This window comes from Cryptomeria japonica, chromosome 4 (genome assembly GCF_030272615.1).
Source record: "Cryptomeria japonica chromosome 4, Sugi_1.0, whole genome shotgun sequence".
Classification (NCBI taxonomy): domain Eukaryota; kingdom Viridiplantae; phylum Streptophyta; class Pinopsida; order Cupressales; family Cupressaceae; genus Cryptomeria; species Cryptomeria japonica.
The window spans coordinates 132,887,565-132,908,604 of record NC_081408.1 but is presented as its reverse complement, the minus strand read 5'-3'; the positions used below and the strand labels follow the sequence as shown (position 1 = coordinate 132,908,604).

Below are 21,040 nucleotides of genomic sequence, written 5' to 3'. Positions count from 1 at the left end.
ATTTATGAGTTCAAATTCAAGTTCACTGGTAATTTATACGAGACAGATGGTATGTTTTTGCTCTTCATGCATGTATTGTTTGTGGGAAGAATGTGAATCAGAAGAGTGGGTTGACAAATGGTCTTGTAGACCGTTGGTTGCCATTGATTCATATCAAATTCCCAAAACACTACAATTGAGCCAAATGGAGACATCAGTGGATTTTGACCATGTATCTGACCTAGTGGATTCAGGTGATTTTTTGAGTTAATTTTTTTGAAAGTATTCTTTTTGGTTCATTTTGTTGTACATCATACTTTATTTTTGGTATTAATTAACACTTTATAAAATGCAGGTCATGTGTATGCAGTTGTTGCATAAGAGAACAATGAAGAAGGAACAGATTACTATTTGTGTCATTGTGTTGAGCCTAGAAGAAAATTGACAACCACAATCATTGACGGAGAGGGTATTGAGTACCCAATAGGGTGTGTTGTTGTGACAGGAACATGGCTTCGAAGATACCCTATCAAGAATTCTGATGTTTGGTTGTTTGAGGACTTTTAAACACACAGACATACTCTTCATTTCTCTAACCTTGTTGTTGCAACAAATATTCATTTGATGAAGTATCGTGGTAGACCTCATAACAAGATTTTATGGAAAGTTCATGAATCTGACCACGAGGCAATACTTGACACAATACGGGTTAGAGCCGATCCTGAAGGCTCACTTGATTGATTCTACAGTTCAGAGTAGAATGATTTTGAGAATTTTGTATAAATCGTCGACGAATTGTTCTATATTCATTTTTTGTATATATAAATGCAAATGAGCTGATTTTTACATGTTTAGGGGCATAATTTTGTATATTTAAGTGGCAATGAGCTGATTTGTACATATGTACATGCCAAATTTTGTATATTAAAATGGCGATGAGCTGAATCGCACATATTGTAATGCCAAATTTTGTATAAAAGCCCATGAGATGATTTGTATATTAAAATGGCGATGAGTTGAATCGCATATATTGTAATGCCAAATTTTGTATAAAATCCCATGAGATTATTTGTAAGACAATTTTTTGTATAATCAAATAGCCAAGAGCTGATTTGAATAATATGTGACAATGTTTTGTGACTATTTTGTGTGTCAATGTTTTGTGACTATGTTTTGAGTATATGTGATGTGTCCCTGGTCAATCATGAGCATTCTTGATTCTTGTATAATCATGGATAATTATTTGAGTCATTATCAGGTCATAAGGATGATAGATTGAGACTAGATACAATTTGAGCAAAAATTGTCATTGTTGTCAAAAAAATTGTCAAAAAAGTTGTCAAGCAACTTCTACATTGTGTCAGTAGCGTATGACTCTCGACATTCTGGTGCTTTGGGATGCACGATAGGGGCATGCCTAGCATAAACATGCCCACCCAGATGTGCTTGCAACATCGGTTTGTGCACACGAGGAACATAATCAATTCTAGCCAATCTTGCAACTTTTCCTTGCAAGCAACTGACAGTTTTTTGAGCAGGCGAAAAAATGCTACTTATTGAAAATGGCTTCGATTCGTCAAAAACTGAGATAGGCCATTGTAGAGGAGCCTCACGCGACCCCATAGGATCAAGCAGATCGACCATATGTGTCATGGATTGGAAGAAACAGTCTGTCAAATTTTGACAATTTTTTGGACTTAGGGCACTTGAGAGATTCCACCGGTAGGGTATGACTCTCGACGTTCTGGTACTTTGGGATGCATGACAGGGGCATGCCTAGCATAAATATGCCCACCCAGACGTGCTCGCGACGTCGGTTTTTGCACACGAGGAACAGAATCAATTCTAGCCAATCTTGCAACTTTTCCTTGCAAGCAACTAACGGTTTTTTGAACAAGCAAAAAAATGCTACTAATTGAAAATGGCTTCGAGTCATCAAAAACTGAGATAGGCCATTGTAGAGGAGCCTCACATGACCCCACGAGATCAAGAAGATTGACCGTATGTGTCATGGATTGGAAGAAACAGTCCATCAAATTTTGACAATTTTTTGGACTCAGGGCACTTGAGAGATCTCACCGATAGGGTATGACTCTCGACGTTCTAGTGCTTTGGGATGCACAACAGGGGTATGCCTAGCATAAACATGCCCACCCGGATGCACTTGTGATGTTGATTTGTGCACATGAGGAATAGAATCAATTCTAGCCAATCTTGCAACTTTTCCTTGCAAGCAACTAACAGTTTTTTGAGTAGGCAAAAAAATGATACTAATTGAAAATGGCTTCGAGTCGTCGAAAACCAAGATAGGCCATTGTAGAGGAGCCTCACGCAACCCCACAGGATCAATAAGATCAACTGTATGTGTCGTGGATTGGAAGAAACAGTCCGTCAAATTTTGACAATTTTTTGGACTTAGGGCACTTGAGAGTTCTCATCGGTAGGGTATGACTCTCAACGTTCTAGTGCTTTGGGATGCATGACAAGGGAATGCCTAGCATAAAAATGCCCACCTAGATGCGCTCACAACATCAGTTTGTGCGCACGAGGAACAAAATCAATTCTAGCCAATCTTGCAACTTTTCCTTGCAAGCAACTGCCGGTTTTTTGAGTAGGCAAAAAAATGCTACTAATTGAAAATGGCTTTGAGTCGTTGAAAACCGACATAGGCCATTGGAATATGTATCGTATGATAGCCCATTGGCATAGAATTGACGACACATATCCCTAAAGCTTCCCCATTTGGTAATTTATGTGGAAACAGCTATGGCACCACTAGCTAATGTTTCTAGGCTAGTGGCCAGGGATTGATGATGGTCAAGTTCAGAAGCTATCAATTTTACAATCAGTCTATTGATTTTGTATGTATTTTGCCCTAATTGATTAATTAATTCTTCCTGTGTTTCGGTTTGCGGTCAAAAGGAGAAATTGGGGGTTGTTCTTGTGTGTTTTCAAGAGGTGCATTTGGTTGTTCTTGTGGGTTTTCAAGAGGTGCATTTGGTTGTTCTTGTTCTGGATTAGAAGAATCTGGTTTTTGAAACAAAAAATGAAAAAACCTAATCAAAATTAATGAAATTAAATTCAAAATGTAAAACAAATTGCATAAACTAGAAAGAAAGACAAAAAAAACAAAAACTAACCTTGATCCATAGCCTGAGGACAAATTTCGCACCCCGTTCACAGTTTAGGTTAGAAAATGGGGAAAAAAAAAGTAAAAAACACGCTTTTCGGGTAAATGAGGACCCAATTTTTTTTAAAAACTTTTTTCATCAGGCACTGCGTATGCGGTTTTACTAGGATTATTAGTGCGTATGTGCTCATTTTCCTATAAGCAGCACGTACGCGCTAATTTTCCTAGGCGTAGCGCATACGCGCTCAGTTTCCTAAGCTCAGTACGTACGCGCTACCTTTTCTAGGCTCGGGAAGAACAAACCTAAGCATGTATGCGGGAATTTGAAATTTTAAAACCACGTACGCGCTGCCTATTTTTCCAGGTTTTTTTTGGGTGGTGTCCACTTTTCTAACCACCATCTTTGTGCACACGCCCGCTAGAACTAATCACATTGAGCTCAAGTATCATTTCTTAAGAGAGAGGTTTAAAAACAAAGAGGTTGTATTAGAACATGTTTCCAGTAAGGAGCCGTTAGTAGACATATTCACTAAGCCCTTACCGAAGACTACATTTACCTATTTGAGAGGTGAATTTGGGGTTTTGCCCCTTCATGATGTAAACTAAAGCTTTGTGCCCCATATCAGTCAGATGTTACAGTGTCAAATATTTCAGGGTTGTTGTGTTGAATGATGTTACTCCATAGGGAGAGCAACATAGTGGAGATTGGAAGCTTGTGCCTCCACTTTGGCATTGTTGTCAAAGGGGGAGAAGATAATTGTTGATGAAGATATATGTTACACTTGCACTAGTCTATGTTGTTTAGGGAGCCGACCTAATCATAAGGTCTTAGGGTTTTGTATAAATAATTGTAAGATCTTATTTGAAGATCATATATATGAAAGTGTGCAAATATTGAAGGTCATTGTATAAGCAAATCCTTGTGCGAATCACACAGATATTATCTGAAGGTTGAAGGAAAGGTTATGAAGGTGTTTGGCACTCATGGAGCTTAAACCAGTACTGAATCCAGCATTTTCTATGTTATATTGAATCAGTAAATTGTTTATTGGATTTAACCATCCAATTGTAGTCAGTGTGACTCCTATTTTGTGATTGAGCAGTGAGATCTAGGCGGTTGGCTTTTCTGCATGTGCAGACCCCTTATTGTATTCACTTACTATCTATTGTAGTATTGTCTAATTGTGGGTAAGGTTTCCCACTATGGTTTTGCCCCTTACAGTGTTTCCATGTCAAAACCCCTTGTCTCATGTGTTGTGGATGTTGTTCCTTTTTCTGTTTCATGCATTAAGTTATATCGGCACTACTCTAACCATTAATCTGTTTTACCGACATTAAGTTTGTTTAACCGACACTAAGTTTTAAGTTGGAATAATTGGTTTTGGGTTGTAATTTATTGACAATTGATTCACCCCCCCTCTCTCAGTTGTCCTTCCCAATTCCTAACAATTGGTATCAAAGCAGAGTCCTCTTTTTGCAGAAGCCTAATAGCTTGAGGAGATCCTATGGCAGCAAATATCTTCAGGAAGGACAATCCCAAACTTGATGGAACTAACTATGGTATATGGAAGATCAGAATGGAAACACATCTGAACTGCATTGGAAGAGATATATGGGATGTTATAAAGAATGGCTATGTTGGTCCTACTTCGAATAACCCTCATCCACCGACATTGGCTAAAGACTCGGAGAATGATTGCAAAGCAAGAGAAGCACTTCTAAGCACATTATCAGATCAACAAATCATCGGATTATTAGACAGATCTACTGCAAAATCTATTTGGGATAAACTGGAAACATTGAATGAAGGAGATACCACTATCAAGATTGCAAAATTGGAATGTTACTAGGTTAGGTATGAAAATTTTAAAATGGAAGAAGATGAAAGAATTTATGCATTTATGGAAAGAGTTAATCAAATTGTTTTAGGAATACAATGTTGTGGAAGATCTTTAAGTGAAGATGAAATTGTTTCTAAAGTTTTAAGAGCTTTGCCACTAGCTTACAAAATGAAAGTGACAGCTATTAATGAGTTGAGAACAATGCCTAATACATCAGTATCTAGAGATACTTTGGTTCGAAAACTTTCAGCATTTGAGCTTCAAGAATTTGGTCATGTTGCTACAGTCAAAACCGATATAGCTTTCAAAGCATCATCATCGACATCATCATCATCATCGCCATCATCATCTAACAAATCTGATTGGAAATCACTTTATGCAAAAGAACTTGAAGATATTAGGGGAGAAAATGAAGAACTTGAAGCACTATTTGCAAGGAAGATGCCTAAAGGTATAGAAAGACGTAAGTATGAAGGTAAAGCACCTTTCAAATGTTTTAATTGCAATAAAGTTGGTCATATGGCATCTAGGTGTCCTAGTAGATATGAAAGACTAAGAGATGAAGCTAAGAGAACATATAAACCTAACCCTGAATATCAAAGATACATATTTAAGAAAAATAGAGATAAGTCATGTTACTATGCAGATGAAGGTGTTACAGATGATTCAGATGAAGATCCAACAGATAGTGGATGGGCATTTTCTGCAATAAAAGAAGATCAACTGGCACCTATTTTCAAACCGATAGAGCGAGCATTGGCAGCAAAAATTGAAGAAAAGGATGAATGGATCATTGATAGTGGTTGCTTGCATCATATCACTGATGATAAAAGCAAATTTTTATCATTCTAAAAAATTCATGGAGGTCTAGTAAGATTTGGAGATGACAAAGCTTGTTTAATCAAAGGAAGAGGGACTATATCTTTGGATGGTAAGCACAACACTTACAATGTTTATTATGTTCAAGGTTTAAAACATAATCTCTTGAGTGTTGGTTAGTTAGTGGAAAAGGGATTTCAATTACAATTCAAGAACGGAAAATGGAAAATCATGAACAAAACTAGATTGGAGATTGCAACTAGTAATCAGACTAAAGGCAATATCTTTCATTTGATTACCAGTGATAAGACATGTTTGATTGCACAGATTGATGAAAGTTGGTTATGGCGTAAAAGACTCTGTCATGTGCATTTTGATTGCATTGTAAAGATCAGTTCAACCAAGGCAGTAAGGGATTTACCTAAGATTGTGAAACCTCACAATCCGGTATGTAAGGAATGTCAAATGGGAAAGAAAGTTAGAACAACATTTAAGAGCATTTCTAAGAAATCCAATAATATTCTTGATTTAATTCATACTGATTTATGTGGTCCAGCAAGAACAAGGAGTTTTTAGGGTGATAGATACTTTATGCTAATAATTGATGATTATTCTAGAATGTGTTGGGTTACTTTTCTCAGGGAGAAATCAGAAACTTTTGGGAGATTCAAGATATACAAGGCAATGGTAGAGAATGAAACCGGCAAGAAAATCAAATTCTTGAGATCTGATCAAGGAGGAGAATTTACATCTACGGAATTCAATGCATTATGTGAAGAGAATGGAATCAAAAGACAACTATCAGCACCCTAGACACCCCAGCAGAATGGAGTTGTGGAAAGGAACAACAGAACTATACTAGATCCAGCAAGAACAATGATGATGTAAGCAAATCTACCTTATGTGTAATGGAGAGAAGCAGTGAATACAGCGGTTTATGCTTTCAACGGATTTCACATCAAAGATGAAACCGGTAAGACCCCTTATGAACTATGGTTTGGTCACACTCCTACTCTTAAATACTTTAGAATATTTGGAAGCAAATGCTATATTAGGAGAGATGATTCTATTGAAAAATTTGATCCTATAAGTGATGAAGGAATATTTCTTGGTTACTCAACTAGAAGCAAGGCATATAGATGTTATAATAAAAGATTGCAGAAAATCATTGAAAGTACTAATGTGAAGATAGATGGACATTTTTAGATGAGTATCAAGATTTGTAGGTTCTGAACCAACAGTAGAAATGATTTTAAATGAACTGGCACAGATTGCACTGGAATAGAGTGAAGAACCAGTCACACCGACATCATCAGAAAACTCAACTGTGACTAAAGAACCATAGCCTGTAAGTGGAAATCAGAATAAACCTAGGTATGTAAGATTGAATCATTCAGAAAATAAGATAATTGGAAATAAAAATCAAGGTGTTATTAAAAGAGGAAGATTGGCAAATGAAGGGGTATGTTTAATTTCTCAAGTTGAACCAACATCAGTTGTTGAAGCATGTCAAGATAAACATTGGATAAAAGAAATGGAAGATGAATTAGAACAGACTAAAAAGAATAATACTTGGACATTAGTTCCCCAGCCTAAAGACAAAAATGTAATTGGAACTAAATGGGTATTTAGAAATAAACTTAATGAAGATGGTGAAGTAATCAAAAACAAAGAAAGATTAGTTTGTAAAGGTTATTCTCAGAAAGAAGGAATTGATTATAATGAAACTTTTGTACTAGTAGCCAGAATTGAAGCAGTAAGACTATTTCTTGCATTTGCATCTCATAAGAACTATAAATTTTATCAAATGGATGTAAAATGTGCATTTTTTAATGGAGATATTGAAGAAGAAGTATACATTGAACAACCTGATGTATTTTCATTAACAAATGATAAGGATATGGTTTCCAGGTTAAGGAAAGCTTTATATGGATTGAAGCAAGCTCCCAGAGCTTGGTATGCTAGACTAGATAAATATCTTTTAAAGCTTGGTTATACTAAAGGTAATGTTGATAGTAATTTATATTACAAAATTACCAATGATGACATTTTTCTTATTGAAGAATTTGTGGATGATATCATTTTTGGAGGTGAAGAAGAGTTATGTAGAGACTCTGCTAACAAGATGCAGGAAGAATTTGAAATGTCCATGATTGGAGAGATAAAAACAATTTCTAGGTTTGTAGATTTCACAAACAGATAAAGGCATATTCATATGTCAAACAAAATACTTGAAAGAACTTTTGAAGAAATTTGGTATGGAAAACTCCAAACCGGTAAGCACTTCTATGACTACAACTAATAAATTGACATTAAAGGATGATTCAGCTCTCATTAATCTGACAAGGTATAAATATATTATTAAAGGATTACTATATTTGACACAAACCAGACCTGATATAATGAATGCAATGTGTATTGTATCAATATTTCAAAGCAATCCTAAAGAAAATCATGAAACTGCAGTAAAAAGGATTTTTCGGTACCTACAAGGCACAACAAATCTTAGTTTATGGTATCCTAAAGATGACAATTTTGAGTTATGTGCATATACTGATGAAAATTGGGAAGGAGATGTGGATGACAAAAACAGTACCACTGGTGGAGCATTCTTTCTTGGTAGAAGGTTAATTTCATGGATAAGCAAGAAGCGGACTTGTACATCATTATCTACAACAGAAGCAGAATATGTTGCAGCAACAACTAATTGCACTCAGGTATTATGGATCAACCAAATGTTGAACGATTTAAAGGTAAAATGCAAAGAACCGGTAATTATTTACTGTGATAACTCGGCAGTAATTGATATATCACAGAATCCAGTATTTCATTCTAAAATAAAACATGTTTCTATTAAGTATAATTTTTTGAAAGAGAATGTTGAAGCAAATGAAGTGAGATTCATTTGTGTGAATACTAAAGACAAAATTGCAAATATCTTTACAAAGACTTTACCTAAGGAAACATTTGAATATCTCAAAGAGCAGCTTGGGGTAATTTCCCCACCGGCAGAGACTTGAATGATGAAGATTGGCATCAAACTAGTAGGGACTAATAGAAAAATCTTTTTTCGACTTTGATGAAGGAGAGCTATTGCTCAGGGGGAGTAGTTAGCTGTATGTTATGTTCAGATTTTTTATTCTTGACTACTTTGGCATTTGATGTCAAAGGGAGAGAGATGTCTATGGAAAAACATTGTACTTTGAAGATTGGAGAGAGATGTATTTTTGGTTTTGGTTATATTGTTTTTGTTTTTGGTACAGAACTTTGATTGATCTATTTTGGGAGATTGTTGGTATTTGGCATTCTATTTTTTGCACTTAGATGTTTTTCCCATCTAGTGTTGCCATCAATGCCAAAGGGGGAGATTGTTGGTATTATGAATGAATTTGTCATGTGTTGCATTGGTTTTGTCATTGATGTCAACGCTTATCTTTTTGGAGGTCTACATTGTTGATTCGGCACTGTGGTTATATTGGTTTATTGTTGAACCGGCACATTGTAGTCCCAGCATGGATATTGGCTTATGCACAGTCATCGGTATATGTTTCACCGGCAACTCAGGAAGTTGATGATGACTTGTTATCATCTGGAGATCATTTGGTTATGTCGAAGACATGGATTGGATGTTTGGATTTGGTGTTTTTCGTATTGGTCTGATCAGGTTCACATATTTGCCTTTACCGACAGATAGGTCCAGGTTATGCACCGGTACAAGATATCATGTTCCATACCAGAATGACACGTTTTGGAAATGGTTTATTGATTGGATAATGTGTAAATGTATTGAGCCGACATATTGTATTGCATCAAGACTTATTTTGTACTTGTAATATCTTTAGGGAGCCGACCTAATTAGAAGTTCTTAGGGTTTTGTATAAATAATTGTAAGATCTTATTTGAAGATCATATATATGAGTGTGTGTGAATATTGAAGATCATTGTATAAGCAGATCCTTGTGCGAATCATGCAGATATTATTTGAATGTTGAAGGAAAGGTTATAAAGGTGTTTGGCACTCATGGTCAGAGCTTAAACTGGTACTAAATCTAGCATTGTAGATGCTATACTGAAGCAGTACATTGTTTATTGGATTTAACCATCCAATTTTATTCAGTGTGACTCCTATTTTGTGATTGAGCAGTGAGCTCTAAGCGGTTGGTCTTTCTGCATGTACAGACCCCTTATTGTATTCACTTACTATCAGCAGTAGTATCATCTGATTGTGGGTAAGGTTTCCCACTGTGGTTTTTCCCCTTATAAGGTTTCCATGTCAAAATATTTGTGTCATGTGTTGTGGATGTTGTTTCTCTTTTTGTTTCATGCATTAAGTTATATCGTTATTTTTGTAACTATTAATTTGTTTTACCGACATTAAGTTTGTTTTATCAGCACTAAGTTTTAAGTTGGAATAATTGGTTTTGGGTTGTAATTTATTGACAATTGATTCACCCCCCCTCTCAGTTGTCCTTCTCGGTTCCTAATAGAAACTCCCCTTCAACACCCAAAAATAAATGAGTTGGCTCGAGCGAAGATGAGTGTTAAACCTTCCAGCATGGAGTTATAGTGAAACGAACAAGATGCAACAATGGTGAAAAAAATATACTAGAACTAGTGATGGAGTCTCAAACACAAAGTAAAACAAGAGATCAAGAAGCTAGAGAGCAATAAGAGTTTCTAGAGAATGTGAGAGAGCAAAAATGAAGCCCCAAAAGGCAAGATAAGCAACCTAAAAGGGAAATTGACATTAGTGCATGTAGTAGGAGGTGTTATACTACCAAAAACTTTAGGTGTAATGCTCCAATGACCACCTTTAGATGGGATTGTTGTGGGATGCTAGCATGACACATAAACGTCTCCATGACATGTTATTGTCCCTGAGTCAAATAGTCAACAAGGTTGAGAAAAGGACAAAGGAGAGGTTGGCAAGGCAATCCAAACAAGCAAGTGGGTAAAAGCTAAAAGAATTCTCCAATTTTCTTAAAGCAGAGGCACTTATGTAGCGTGGAATTGCATGGAGTGCAATATACAATGTTACAGTCTAAGATTTCATATTTGTGGTATAGAGTTACTACCCTTTCTTTCTATGGTTTGTTAAGGTTATGAAACTAGCTCTTTTAATAAGAAAGAAGTTGCTTGATTGATTAAGAGGTTATCAAAAGTGTAATAAAATTGGTTAATTTTTTTTTGGTAGTAGCCAAGGGCGTTTATTACATAGGGTAAATAATAAGAACATTTTAGATAAATCATTCACTTATTCATTGACATAAAGGGATAAATTTTCTCATCCTTTATTATTAACCTTGAGGAGTAAGACATTGAAATGTACAAATTGAGGAACCTTGAACCATAGCAAGTCGAGGATATGTGATTGGCAAATCATTTAGAGGCATGACTAGAAGGGTTCGTATGGAAACACAAAGCCTAAATAGGTTGGGATCAAGGATAAGTGCTCTTTCATCTTTCAAGATCGCTAAATGAAACTCAATTTTGATGTCACAGAAATCCGTATGATATAAAGTTTGTTAGCTACAAACTTTTCCAAAAGTTAATCATATTTAATGTGTTGTTATCCTTAAACAATATGATTTCAATGCATTAAATAAATTACACAAATTTATATTGAATAGGTACAAAAAATACATTATTAATATTTGGTACATACATTATAATATTTAAGCTCAATGGCCAAACAATATGGAGTGGTCTAATCCATTGGAGTTTACTTTGCAAACTTTCTATGTTGTATCTTTTCGCATTTTTTTATTTTTTGGCTAAATGTTTGAATATGAAGTCTATGCCCACTAAACTATTCTAGTGGACATTTTATCCATAAAATTATGTTTGAACTCTCCAACAAATCCATTTCATATCTCAATTTTTTTATATGTTTAGGGTATGAAGCCAATATCACCCTTTACACAAGCTCAAGCTCTTTGTATTTAGTTTTTTTCAATATATAGTTTTTTGTGTATGATTTGGGTTAAAAAAGAAATAAAATAAATAGAACAATCGCTAGTATGGTATTGTACCAAACCTTTAGATTATGGATGGTTCTTCTTCACCTTGATTGATGGAAGGGGAGGAAAGGGGTATTCTTATGATGGCTTCAAAACCGTCTTTGATTAGTAATAAGAACATGGGAGATCAGAGGATTAACTTGTAAAGTTTAGCATAGATTTCTTTGGTTACCATTTTTGGTGTACTATTTTTGAGCTTGTATATGTGTGCTTGACTTCAAAACCTAACCTATTGCATGCTTAGCATGGATGAGAGTTGTATTTTGACCCCTTGTATATCTTGGGTATGTAATGATGTTGTCTTCATTGAATTCTAGATATCTACTTTTGATATTGTCATAATGTTGCAATGTAATTGAGATATATTTATTGTTGTACTTCCTTCTTGTAAGTTTACTTGAGTGGAATATATATTCAGTGGAACTCATTGAATATCACTTGCATATGTTGCACATTGTTGTAACAATATATCATGGAAGTTGATATTGGGTTGTTTGTTACTAATAATGCTTGAGAAAATCCGAGGTTATTGTAGAAACTTCATGGTATATCGTAAACTATATAAATGTTAGCTCATAAAAGTATAGGTATAGAGATTATTATTTTTCTTTCATAGGATATTTTTAAGATTCACTTGTTTGCAAATATTTTTAATAATGAGTTTTATAATTTAATTAGTTTAGTGTAATTAGTGAGGATGATGGTATGTTTCTTAAATATGTCATTTAGAAAAGTTCAAATTCTTTAGAGATGAGATTTTGTAGGTTTGCTACTTAGCCAAATGATGACATTTAGTTTATATGTGTGCTTGCTCATCATTATATGCATAGATGCCAATACATATGCAATATAACTATTTTCATGGAACATAATTGTAGGCTAAGTGAGAACCAAGGAATGATGTAAAGAATTGGAATTTTAAAATAAACTATAGATTTACTTTTTTATAAAAAAAAATTAAGTTAATTTCTGAAAAAACTAATATATAAAATTATTTGAATTATAATTTTTGTATGGATATATTTAGAGTTTCAATATGATAATGAGAGAGTGTTGTTTTGCTTGATTAATGTTTAACGGTATTAAAACAAGTTTTCAAGAATAAATTAAAATTCAACTTTCATCACTATTGAGATGGAAGGTATTTATTTTTTATTCGATAAACGATATGAATTGAAAGAATGTTTTCAAAAGATCTCAAAACCTTATACAACAAAAACAAGCAACGACCACATGAAACTAGAAAACAGAAAATAGAGACAAAAGAATCAAAAAGACCTAAAGGAAATAGAAAAGCCCAACAAAGGAACAAGCTAAACTTGATCATAGAGGTTTAAAGTCAAACCTTCCCAAATTCCGATGAGAAATAAAGGTTTTATGAGTTTGGGGTATGGAGCCAATGTTACTCTTCACACACAAGCTCAAGCTCTTTGAACAAGCAAATACAAGAAGATAATTTCTAATTGGACGTATAAATTACAACACAGGCCTGAAGATTGAAAATTATGTGCATTTGAATTAAACGACCCAACATTGAGAGAAAATTAGTGGAGTCTAAACCACCGAGCCAAAATTAATTGCAGTGCAGAGAATTCCCAACACATTTACATACATCCACATCCTGACTATATTCAAAACAAAGAACTGTCTTGGGACAGAGGATATGTTCGTTATGCATGTACAAAACAGTTAAGAATGTCTATTGTACTAAACTTGCCAAAAAATTGATCATAATCAGAGGCTGAAAATACAGGGGATCTTATATTGATTTGTGCTAGTATATATAAAAATGTTGAGAAAATTTTACAAGAACGTTATGATGGAAAGGATCTTCTTTTTTCTTCAAGATGAGAGTTGGAAAAGACGTCAATCATCAAGCCAATCCAAACTGAAGTGTACTTCCACAATTTCAACTGTCAGCTCTGGAATAGAAATGTTCTTGGCCCGCAACCACTGATTCCCAATCTTCTCATCACAGGTGACAACCTTCAGGGAACTTAGCTCACAAAGAGTAGTAGGTAACCTCGTCAAACGAGAACATTCTCTCATATCAATTTCCCTCAACTTCTTGAGCTGTCCTACTTCCTCTGGAAGTTCTTTCAAACCCTCGCATACTGAAATGTCTAGATATTCCAACTGTGCAAGTTTTCCGATTGATGCAGGAAGCTCTTTCAGGCCTGGTAATGCAGATAACCTTAGCATTCTTAGATAACTCATATTTCCAAAATCATGTGGTAAATTCTGAAGTAGATGGCAGTTGGTAATAGACCAAGAGAGAATGGAGCTCATATTGCAGACAACTGGGGGTAACTCCTCCAAATCACTGCTGTGGTCCAGGTTAAAATCTTGGAGCTTAATGAATGTGGATATATTTCCAAATCCTTCACATAAGCTCTGTGATAGCTTCTCTAAGTTCTGCAGTGCTTCAATGCTCTGTTTTTCACCAAAGGGTGCAATCACCCTCTCCAAGCGGACGCTCTTGAGTTGAGTGAGTGAAGATAAGACATCTAGACCTTTCGTTGTTGCCTTCTTTGTACCGCAATTGGATACCATCAGAAATCTTAATTTTTTCATGGATTCCAGAAATGGAGGAAGAAAGTAATCTGTCGAAGTAAAGTGTAACATCAGAGCCTCTGTTTCAGGGAAAGTCATATCATGCCAGTGATTTTCCTCCATAGGGCCTGCATTTATAAATTGCAAAGGAAAACCAATTAGATTTACATATGTTAAATCACCATCATATTGAAGTGGAATCTAGGAATGAAGACATTAAGGGAAAATAGTGCTTGTATTTGCGATGGAGACGAGAAGAAATATTGATATTACACAGAAAAAATTGAGAATTGATGTAAATCTTATTCTGTGCAGAAAATCATGCTTGAAATTCTATTCTATTCTAGAATTTGACATCAAAGATGAACATTAAAAATAATGATTTTTCTTTCAAAGAAATGTTTTCAACCAGAATACATGTGTAAGAGTTTTTCAGTGAGCTCACCAGTGAGAATGGAAAGAATTTGACTATCAAATGATCTATCAATAAGCAACTCCCCTTTCGCCAACAAACTAGAGTCCTTCCTTGTTATGACCAACCTCTTAGTGTGAACTATATTGTCTTGGCGTCCCAAATACAAGGCCAAATTTCTCAGTACGTTATGCTGAGAAAAATACAGCTCCAAAGCATTTTTATATGAGACTGATGCACTTCCTCTGTTGCGGACAAGCATGTCAGGTCAGTGTTGGAAAAAATGACTAAAAGAAATCTAATATGAAAAGGAAAGACAGTTACCTTTGATTGCTACTTAAATTTAGCAAACTTTTGCTTGCAAGTTCTGATAAGATTTCAAAAGCATCATGTCTTCGTAGCTTATGAACATAGACCCAAATGTCCAATAGTGCATCAACACAGATTTTCCTGTCCCTGGGAAATAACCCCAAGTCTAAGAAACATTCCTTGGCTACATAATTTAAGGAGTCAATACTTGTCTGCAACAATCTAAATAGCCCTTTTCTGTGATAATCTGATATGTATTCTCCTTCAGACTTTTTCTTTGCCCTTTTCCAAGCCTCGTCCAGTTCCCCATGCATAGAACTTCCAATCACCTTTAGAGCAAGTGGCAGACCGTCACATTCTGCTTGCACCTGCAAAATTTTAAGAAAATTTACAAGCGGGCCTTGTAGGACAACAAAATACACATATATGTGAGTGAAACTCACAGAACAACAAAAATTTCAGATAAATCCTTACCTCCTTTATTAGATTTATATCTACATCACTTGGAATTGATGTCTGTCCAAAAGCCCAGAAGCAGAGAAGAGACAGAGCATCCTCTGTGCCCAGCAAGGGTAATTGATAGAGTTGTGAAGAGGGAGTTCTGGGTATGGTGGACTTGTCTCTGCTGGTTATAAGAGTCTTGTATGCCAGACCTTCAAATAGTAATTCTTCCAAATTTTCACTAGACCAAACATCATCCAAAATAATTAGAGTTGGCTTAGATTGCTTCGAAAGCAACTGCTGCAAATTTATGTGTGCATCTTTCACATCCTGAAACTCTAGTCTTCTCTTGGCTATTTTCTCCCACATAGTCTCCAATATTCCTTTTAGATTGGGGGATTGTGAAACGGTGATGAAAATCACATTGTTATCAAAATAATCTGGAATCCATAAAAAAACAAGTGTAATTAAGACTAAATAGCTTAGCATGCATGAAGAGATGTCCTTAAACCTGAACCATAGTAGCATAGCACCTCCTATGATATAATAGAGATTCTACATGCAAGTAACGTGGCAAAGAACAAACTTTAGAAAGCCCTAAATAATTAAAACATTCAGAAAAATATGAACAGAATTTAGAGGGAATATCACCTTTAATTTGGAGATCATTGCATAGAGCCAATGCGAGAGTAGTCTTCCCACCACCTCCCATACTATGAACGCCAACAACCGACACCTCGTTTCGGAACAAAAGCCTCTTCAAATCCCAAATACATTTCTCCAACCCCACATAAAATTGAGAATTTGCAGGAACATGATCATTGTGAGAGTACGTGGAATCATTCACCATTTTAGAACTATAAATAAAAACAGACTTTGATTGTTGAAACTCTAACAAACAGTTAATTTCATTCCAATTTGAAGCTTACTGCTAGTTGATTTCTTGTCTTCACAAAGCTATTGATTGTGCATGTCTTCTTTATATGAGAAATTGAAGCGGCAAAAATAAAGCCTGTCGGTTTACATGCGCGTGAAATTTTTTCTTGCCTCATAAGTTTGTTCCATCTGCAGCTTCTTACGAAGCTCATTTTTAATTAGGCCGAAGGCGTTCATCAAAGAACAGGCAAATCCTAATTGGCAATCTCTGTCCTTCAACTTTCAGTGTGATTTCATGTTTAAAGTGCTTGAACAATATTTACTCGGTGGCTTTGGAGCATACTTGAAGCTTCCTTTCGTCAGCAACCCTGTCCAAACTCCAAAGTACACAACAAAAATTTATGATTTACTATAATGTCTACCGATGCAAATCTTATAAATACAGTAGATTTTCAATGAAGCAAGAAATGGGTGTATCAGATGCTTGTCATTTTAAGATGGGAGCTGTTGAAGTGAAAGGATCGATATCGATAGAAATTGAAATACAGAGAAGGGGAATTTAAACTTCTTGAACGGATCCCCCTCCTGTTTCATTTAGAAAAGTAGCCACACTTCTTTTATCGTACTCTTTTCATCCTTGTTGCACTTTTTGACGCTTTTAAAAAAGATACTTTCCTCTTTCCTTTGCTTCATTTCCCGCCTCATTTTGACTAATTATTGTTAAATACATAATTATTTGTTAGGTCTTCTATAGACAGGATTACTATTACATCTTTTGGATACTATTCTTTTAAAATTGTGAGTTCCCAATCAGGTCAGAATTTAACATTTAGAGAAACTATGTTGTAAATAAGCATTATTTTTTATGTTATTATTTTCAAATTTTCATTTATTTTCTTATTTATTAGTTAATATTGTGAACAGTCATTACAAAAGGAAATCAAAAAATATTATGGTAATTAAAATTGATCAAATTATCAAAATAGTTTTCATATATCTATTATTATTATTATTATTATTATTATCAAAATGGATATGGTTGGTAAGAGAGTGAAGGAGCTACATTCTCATGGTATGGAGGGTAGTAATATCGATTTCCATGAAAACTTGACATCTTTAATCATTAAAAGAGCTGGAAACTAAAATGGAAGAATTGATTTAGAAATAATACCAACACTTGATCTTTGAAACTAGTTGACTTGAACCTTGAGTCGCCAGGTGTGATGACTTCTTGCCTCCAATGGCTGGAATCACTGTTGCTCACACCAAAACAGCAGCCAAGCTGGCCTTCTATGAACTTAGAAAAGTTTAATAGTCCCATCGGGCATGCCAAAAACTGTTGTCATGGGGATTTGCACCCTATGCAAATGTGAAATATCTGCAATCCTATGAAATATGGGACTACTCTCAAACTGTGGGTATCCTACTATGAGAGTAGACCTCCGGATTATAGGTCGGCTTCCTTTTTTATCACTTAATACTAACTGAAATTGACTTGGGAAAAAGGATATAAGGATATGCATAAAACTGAAACTATTGCTAAAAAAGTGATCCACCAATGACTAAAAAATAACTTGCTTTGATACTAAACTCACAACAATCCAACAATGAAACTAAAAATAGCTCACAACTCCACAATGCATACTTGCAAAAATGACTCTTATGAAAGACTAACTTTTTGTTGTTCACAAAAGGTAACAAATGATGTTTCTCACAATTTTGATACAACATAATAACTTACACAATCACAGACCTGCACTATAGCATGCTACACCATGAACTGAACATTGAAGGAAAATAGATAACATGAAGGATTATCAAACAACAATCACAACTATTCCAGTAAAAATATCCACAACAATATTTTGAACACTGATATAGGAGAAGGAACCAGCTTTTTATTGAAAGGGATTTTTTTTAATCACAAAATCTGAATACTGCTCATAAGAAATGAGTTACAAAGTATGACTATCTTCTACCACTACAAGCCTCAGAACTTGAGAAAAATGAGTGAGAAAGAAAGACTTATACACAATGCCTTCCAAAAGTGATGAGTTGTCAAAATTCCAAGCCCTTCCTCAAATCATGCACCTAACTGAAAGAGAAGTCCCTCAATAATGCAAATGGAGTTGTCAAAATGAACACAACTTCTTTAGGTCAAATGCAATTGAAAATCCCCTCAAAATTGGGGTATAACTGAGAGAATCAAGTAGTTAGTCCCCTCAAAACTCTCATTGACTGATCCTTTATCTAGTAGGACTCTTAAACTGAAAGTAAATTAATAATTAGGTGACAAATCACCTTTGTCACCTATTTTAACTCCACGTGTTTAAAAATATCTCCAAGACTCAAGCTAAAACTCCTTCTTTTGAAAAAACACTTAAAGACGCCCCCTATTTTACATTTCAAAAATCATCCATTTAGAGTGATTTATTAATATCACCTAAACAAATATTTACAAGTGTAAATGCAAAAATTAAGTACATCTCCTAACATACCCTAAAGAGCCTTTTTGACCTATTTTCTTCATAAGTGTTTACAAAACACTTAAATAAATTACAAGGTATATGAAGAATGCCACAACTTGAACATAATAACACAGACTTTTTTTTTATAAAACAAAAGCAAAAAAATTTTTCCCTATCGGCATCTATTAGGGTTTGAACACTAAAACAAGAAACAAAAGAGGAAAACATTTCCTCTCTTCTTTCATTTGCACCTTTTCTGCTTGAAGAGGATGTTGTCGCCATGAGGACTAGGGTTTTGGCTTGGGAAACACTCCATTTGTTGTAGCTTCTGGATATTTGATAAAGATTTTATTGCAGGGACTGCGTGGTAAGATCAATCTTCGTTTCATTTTTTCTCTTTGATAAAGGATTTTTATCAAGATTCCTATCTTTGTATATCATTGGAATGATTTTATAAAAACCATGGCATCTCTATTCACTATTTATGAGAATGGTGTTGTAGATGGTTATGTGCGTCAATACTCTTCATGAATGCATCCACTGATTTTTTATTGTATTTTCCTTTATTGAAGAATATATTCCCTTTTGCAACCTCTTTGATTTGTTTTTAGTGCCTTAAATGCTGGAAAGAAATCATGCAACAACGCAATCATTTGTCTTATATTGTAGGGTTGTGCCTATAATTGTTGCAAATACTTTATATCTTTTGTCAACAACTGTAATGTGGCTAGATCAATGGATGCCCTTTTTTAGTGTTCAAATGTCATGGTCTCGGATGTTCTTCATCCTTATTACTATTGTTTGACAATCTTTTTCTCCGCTCTGTGGTATATCTGTGAATGGGTTTGCACAAAAGATCATACATACTGTCATATCATGGTAGTCCACTAGTTGTCTTCATGTGGTCAATCTTTGTTCTTGGATGATATATATTGTTTCCTTTATCATGAGAATGTATTTAAGGGCCTTTGGTTTTTTAGATCCTCAGATGAGGATTGTTCTAAGAATATTGGACTATGAATGATAGGTTGCTTCTATTATAATGACTGTATCATTATATGTTGCTCTATCTCTGATTTTCCCACTATGAACTATGTACTTTTAGTTTCTTTGTGGCTCAAGGTTGATTACAACTCTATTCTTGAGACAGACCTATTGTATACAAGTATTATTGATCTCTCTATTGGGAAACAATCAATGTTTTGAGACCGAAAAGAAAAAGACTGTAATAAATATCTCAGACCTATGGCTACTTTGTGACAGAGAAATTCTCTTGAGTTTTTGAGGTTTGTTCTTTCTTATAAGGTCTTCTTGTTGATACTTGACCATGGTTGAAGCTCTACTTGCTATTGTTGAAGATTGTCACATAATTCCTGATAGTGATTTGGACTAAGAATGTCCTTTTCAATGTTGGTATCTTCTAATTGCATGCTTTCTCTCTGTTACCTTGAGGGCAAAAAATATGTTATCTTTATTGTAGCAATACATATAGTCTTCCTAAATCTACTCATTATACTTTAGCTAGGGCTGCTTTCAATATGATCCTTGTTGATGATTGTTACTAGGGTGTCTTAGATTTCAATTTAGCCTTAATTGAGCTTTGAAATGCTCATAATTTCTTTTTCTATTTTTCTAAGTGTGGACAGCTACAGTAATCATGAGATATAAGAATAATTGGCTCAAAAACCAAGAGATATTCTTCTTTATCATATGCCCTCACACACTGGATGTGGCTGCTCTAGCTAGTTCATTACAGTGACTAATTTGGAAAGAATGATTGCATTTCTTACATCCTCAACACTGCAAACTATATATTATATGTGCATAATTTTCTTTGACCAATATCACATGGATTCATCATACCCCTCTCCATACCAATCTTTGCTATGAACTACTCTTGAGGGCTTTGGAAGATTGGAATCACTGGCAACATCTTACTGTGATAGCTTTTATGTGCTTTGACTACTCTTTCAATTCAAAAGGGTTGTAGCTATTCATGAATGAAATTGAGTTGTTGGCTTGAAGATTACTCATTGTTCAGTAATCCTCTCTCATCCTTAATATCAAACCAAAACTTTATAATATTATGATTTTGAACTATGATCTTCATGCATAACCTACTCCATTGATCTGTAGCTACTAAATCTACCCTAGACAATGCTACGCTTCTTGTATGTTGCACCTTTCTTCTT

The 21,040-nt window shown here is 34.8% G+C and overlaps 1 protein-coding gene across 1 annotated transcript; it reads right to left on the bottom strand.

Moving 5' to 3' along the window:
- Positions 1-13,543: 13,543 nt before the first annotated feature.
- On the bottom strand, positions 13,544-16,939 carry LOC131053368 (probable disease resistance protein At4g33300). Its single transcript, XM_057987965.2, has 5 exons — positions 16,156-16,939; positions 15,538-15,944; positions 15,079-15,431; positions 14,788-14,999; positions 13,544-14,470 (listed from the first exon to the last, which is right to left on the bottom strand). The coding sequence occupies exons 1-5, from the start codon at positions 16,352-16,354 to the stop codon at positions 13,656-13,658; spliced, it is 1,986 nt and encodes a 661-aa protein (XP_057843948.2). The 5' UTR covers positions 16,355-16,939; the 3' UTR covers positions 13,544-13,655.
- Positions 16,940-21,040: the final 4,101 nt, after the last annotated feature.

What these genes read in the sequence shown, in the direction of transcription:
- LOC131053368 (XM_057987965.2), bottom strand. Translation starts at nt 16,354, where the DNA reads ATGGTGAATGATTCCACGTACTCTCACAATGATCATGTTCCTGCAAAT. An exon ending in ATATAAATCTAATAAAGGAG is followed by an intron (nt 15,432 to 15,537) that starts GTAAGGATTTAT and finishes AAAATTTTGCAG; the next exon opens with GTGCAAGCAGAATGTGACGG. An exon ending in AATTCTTTCCATTCTCACTG is followed by an intron (nt 14,471 to 14,787) that starts GTGAGCTCACTG and finishes TTATAAATGCAG; the next exon opens with GCCCTATGGAGGAAAATCAC.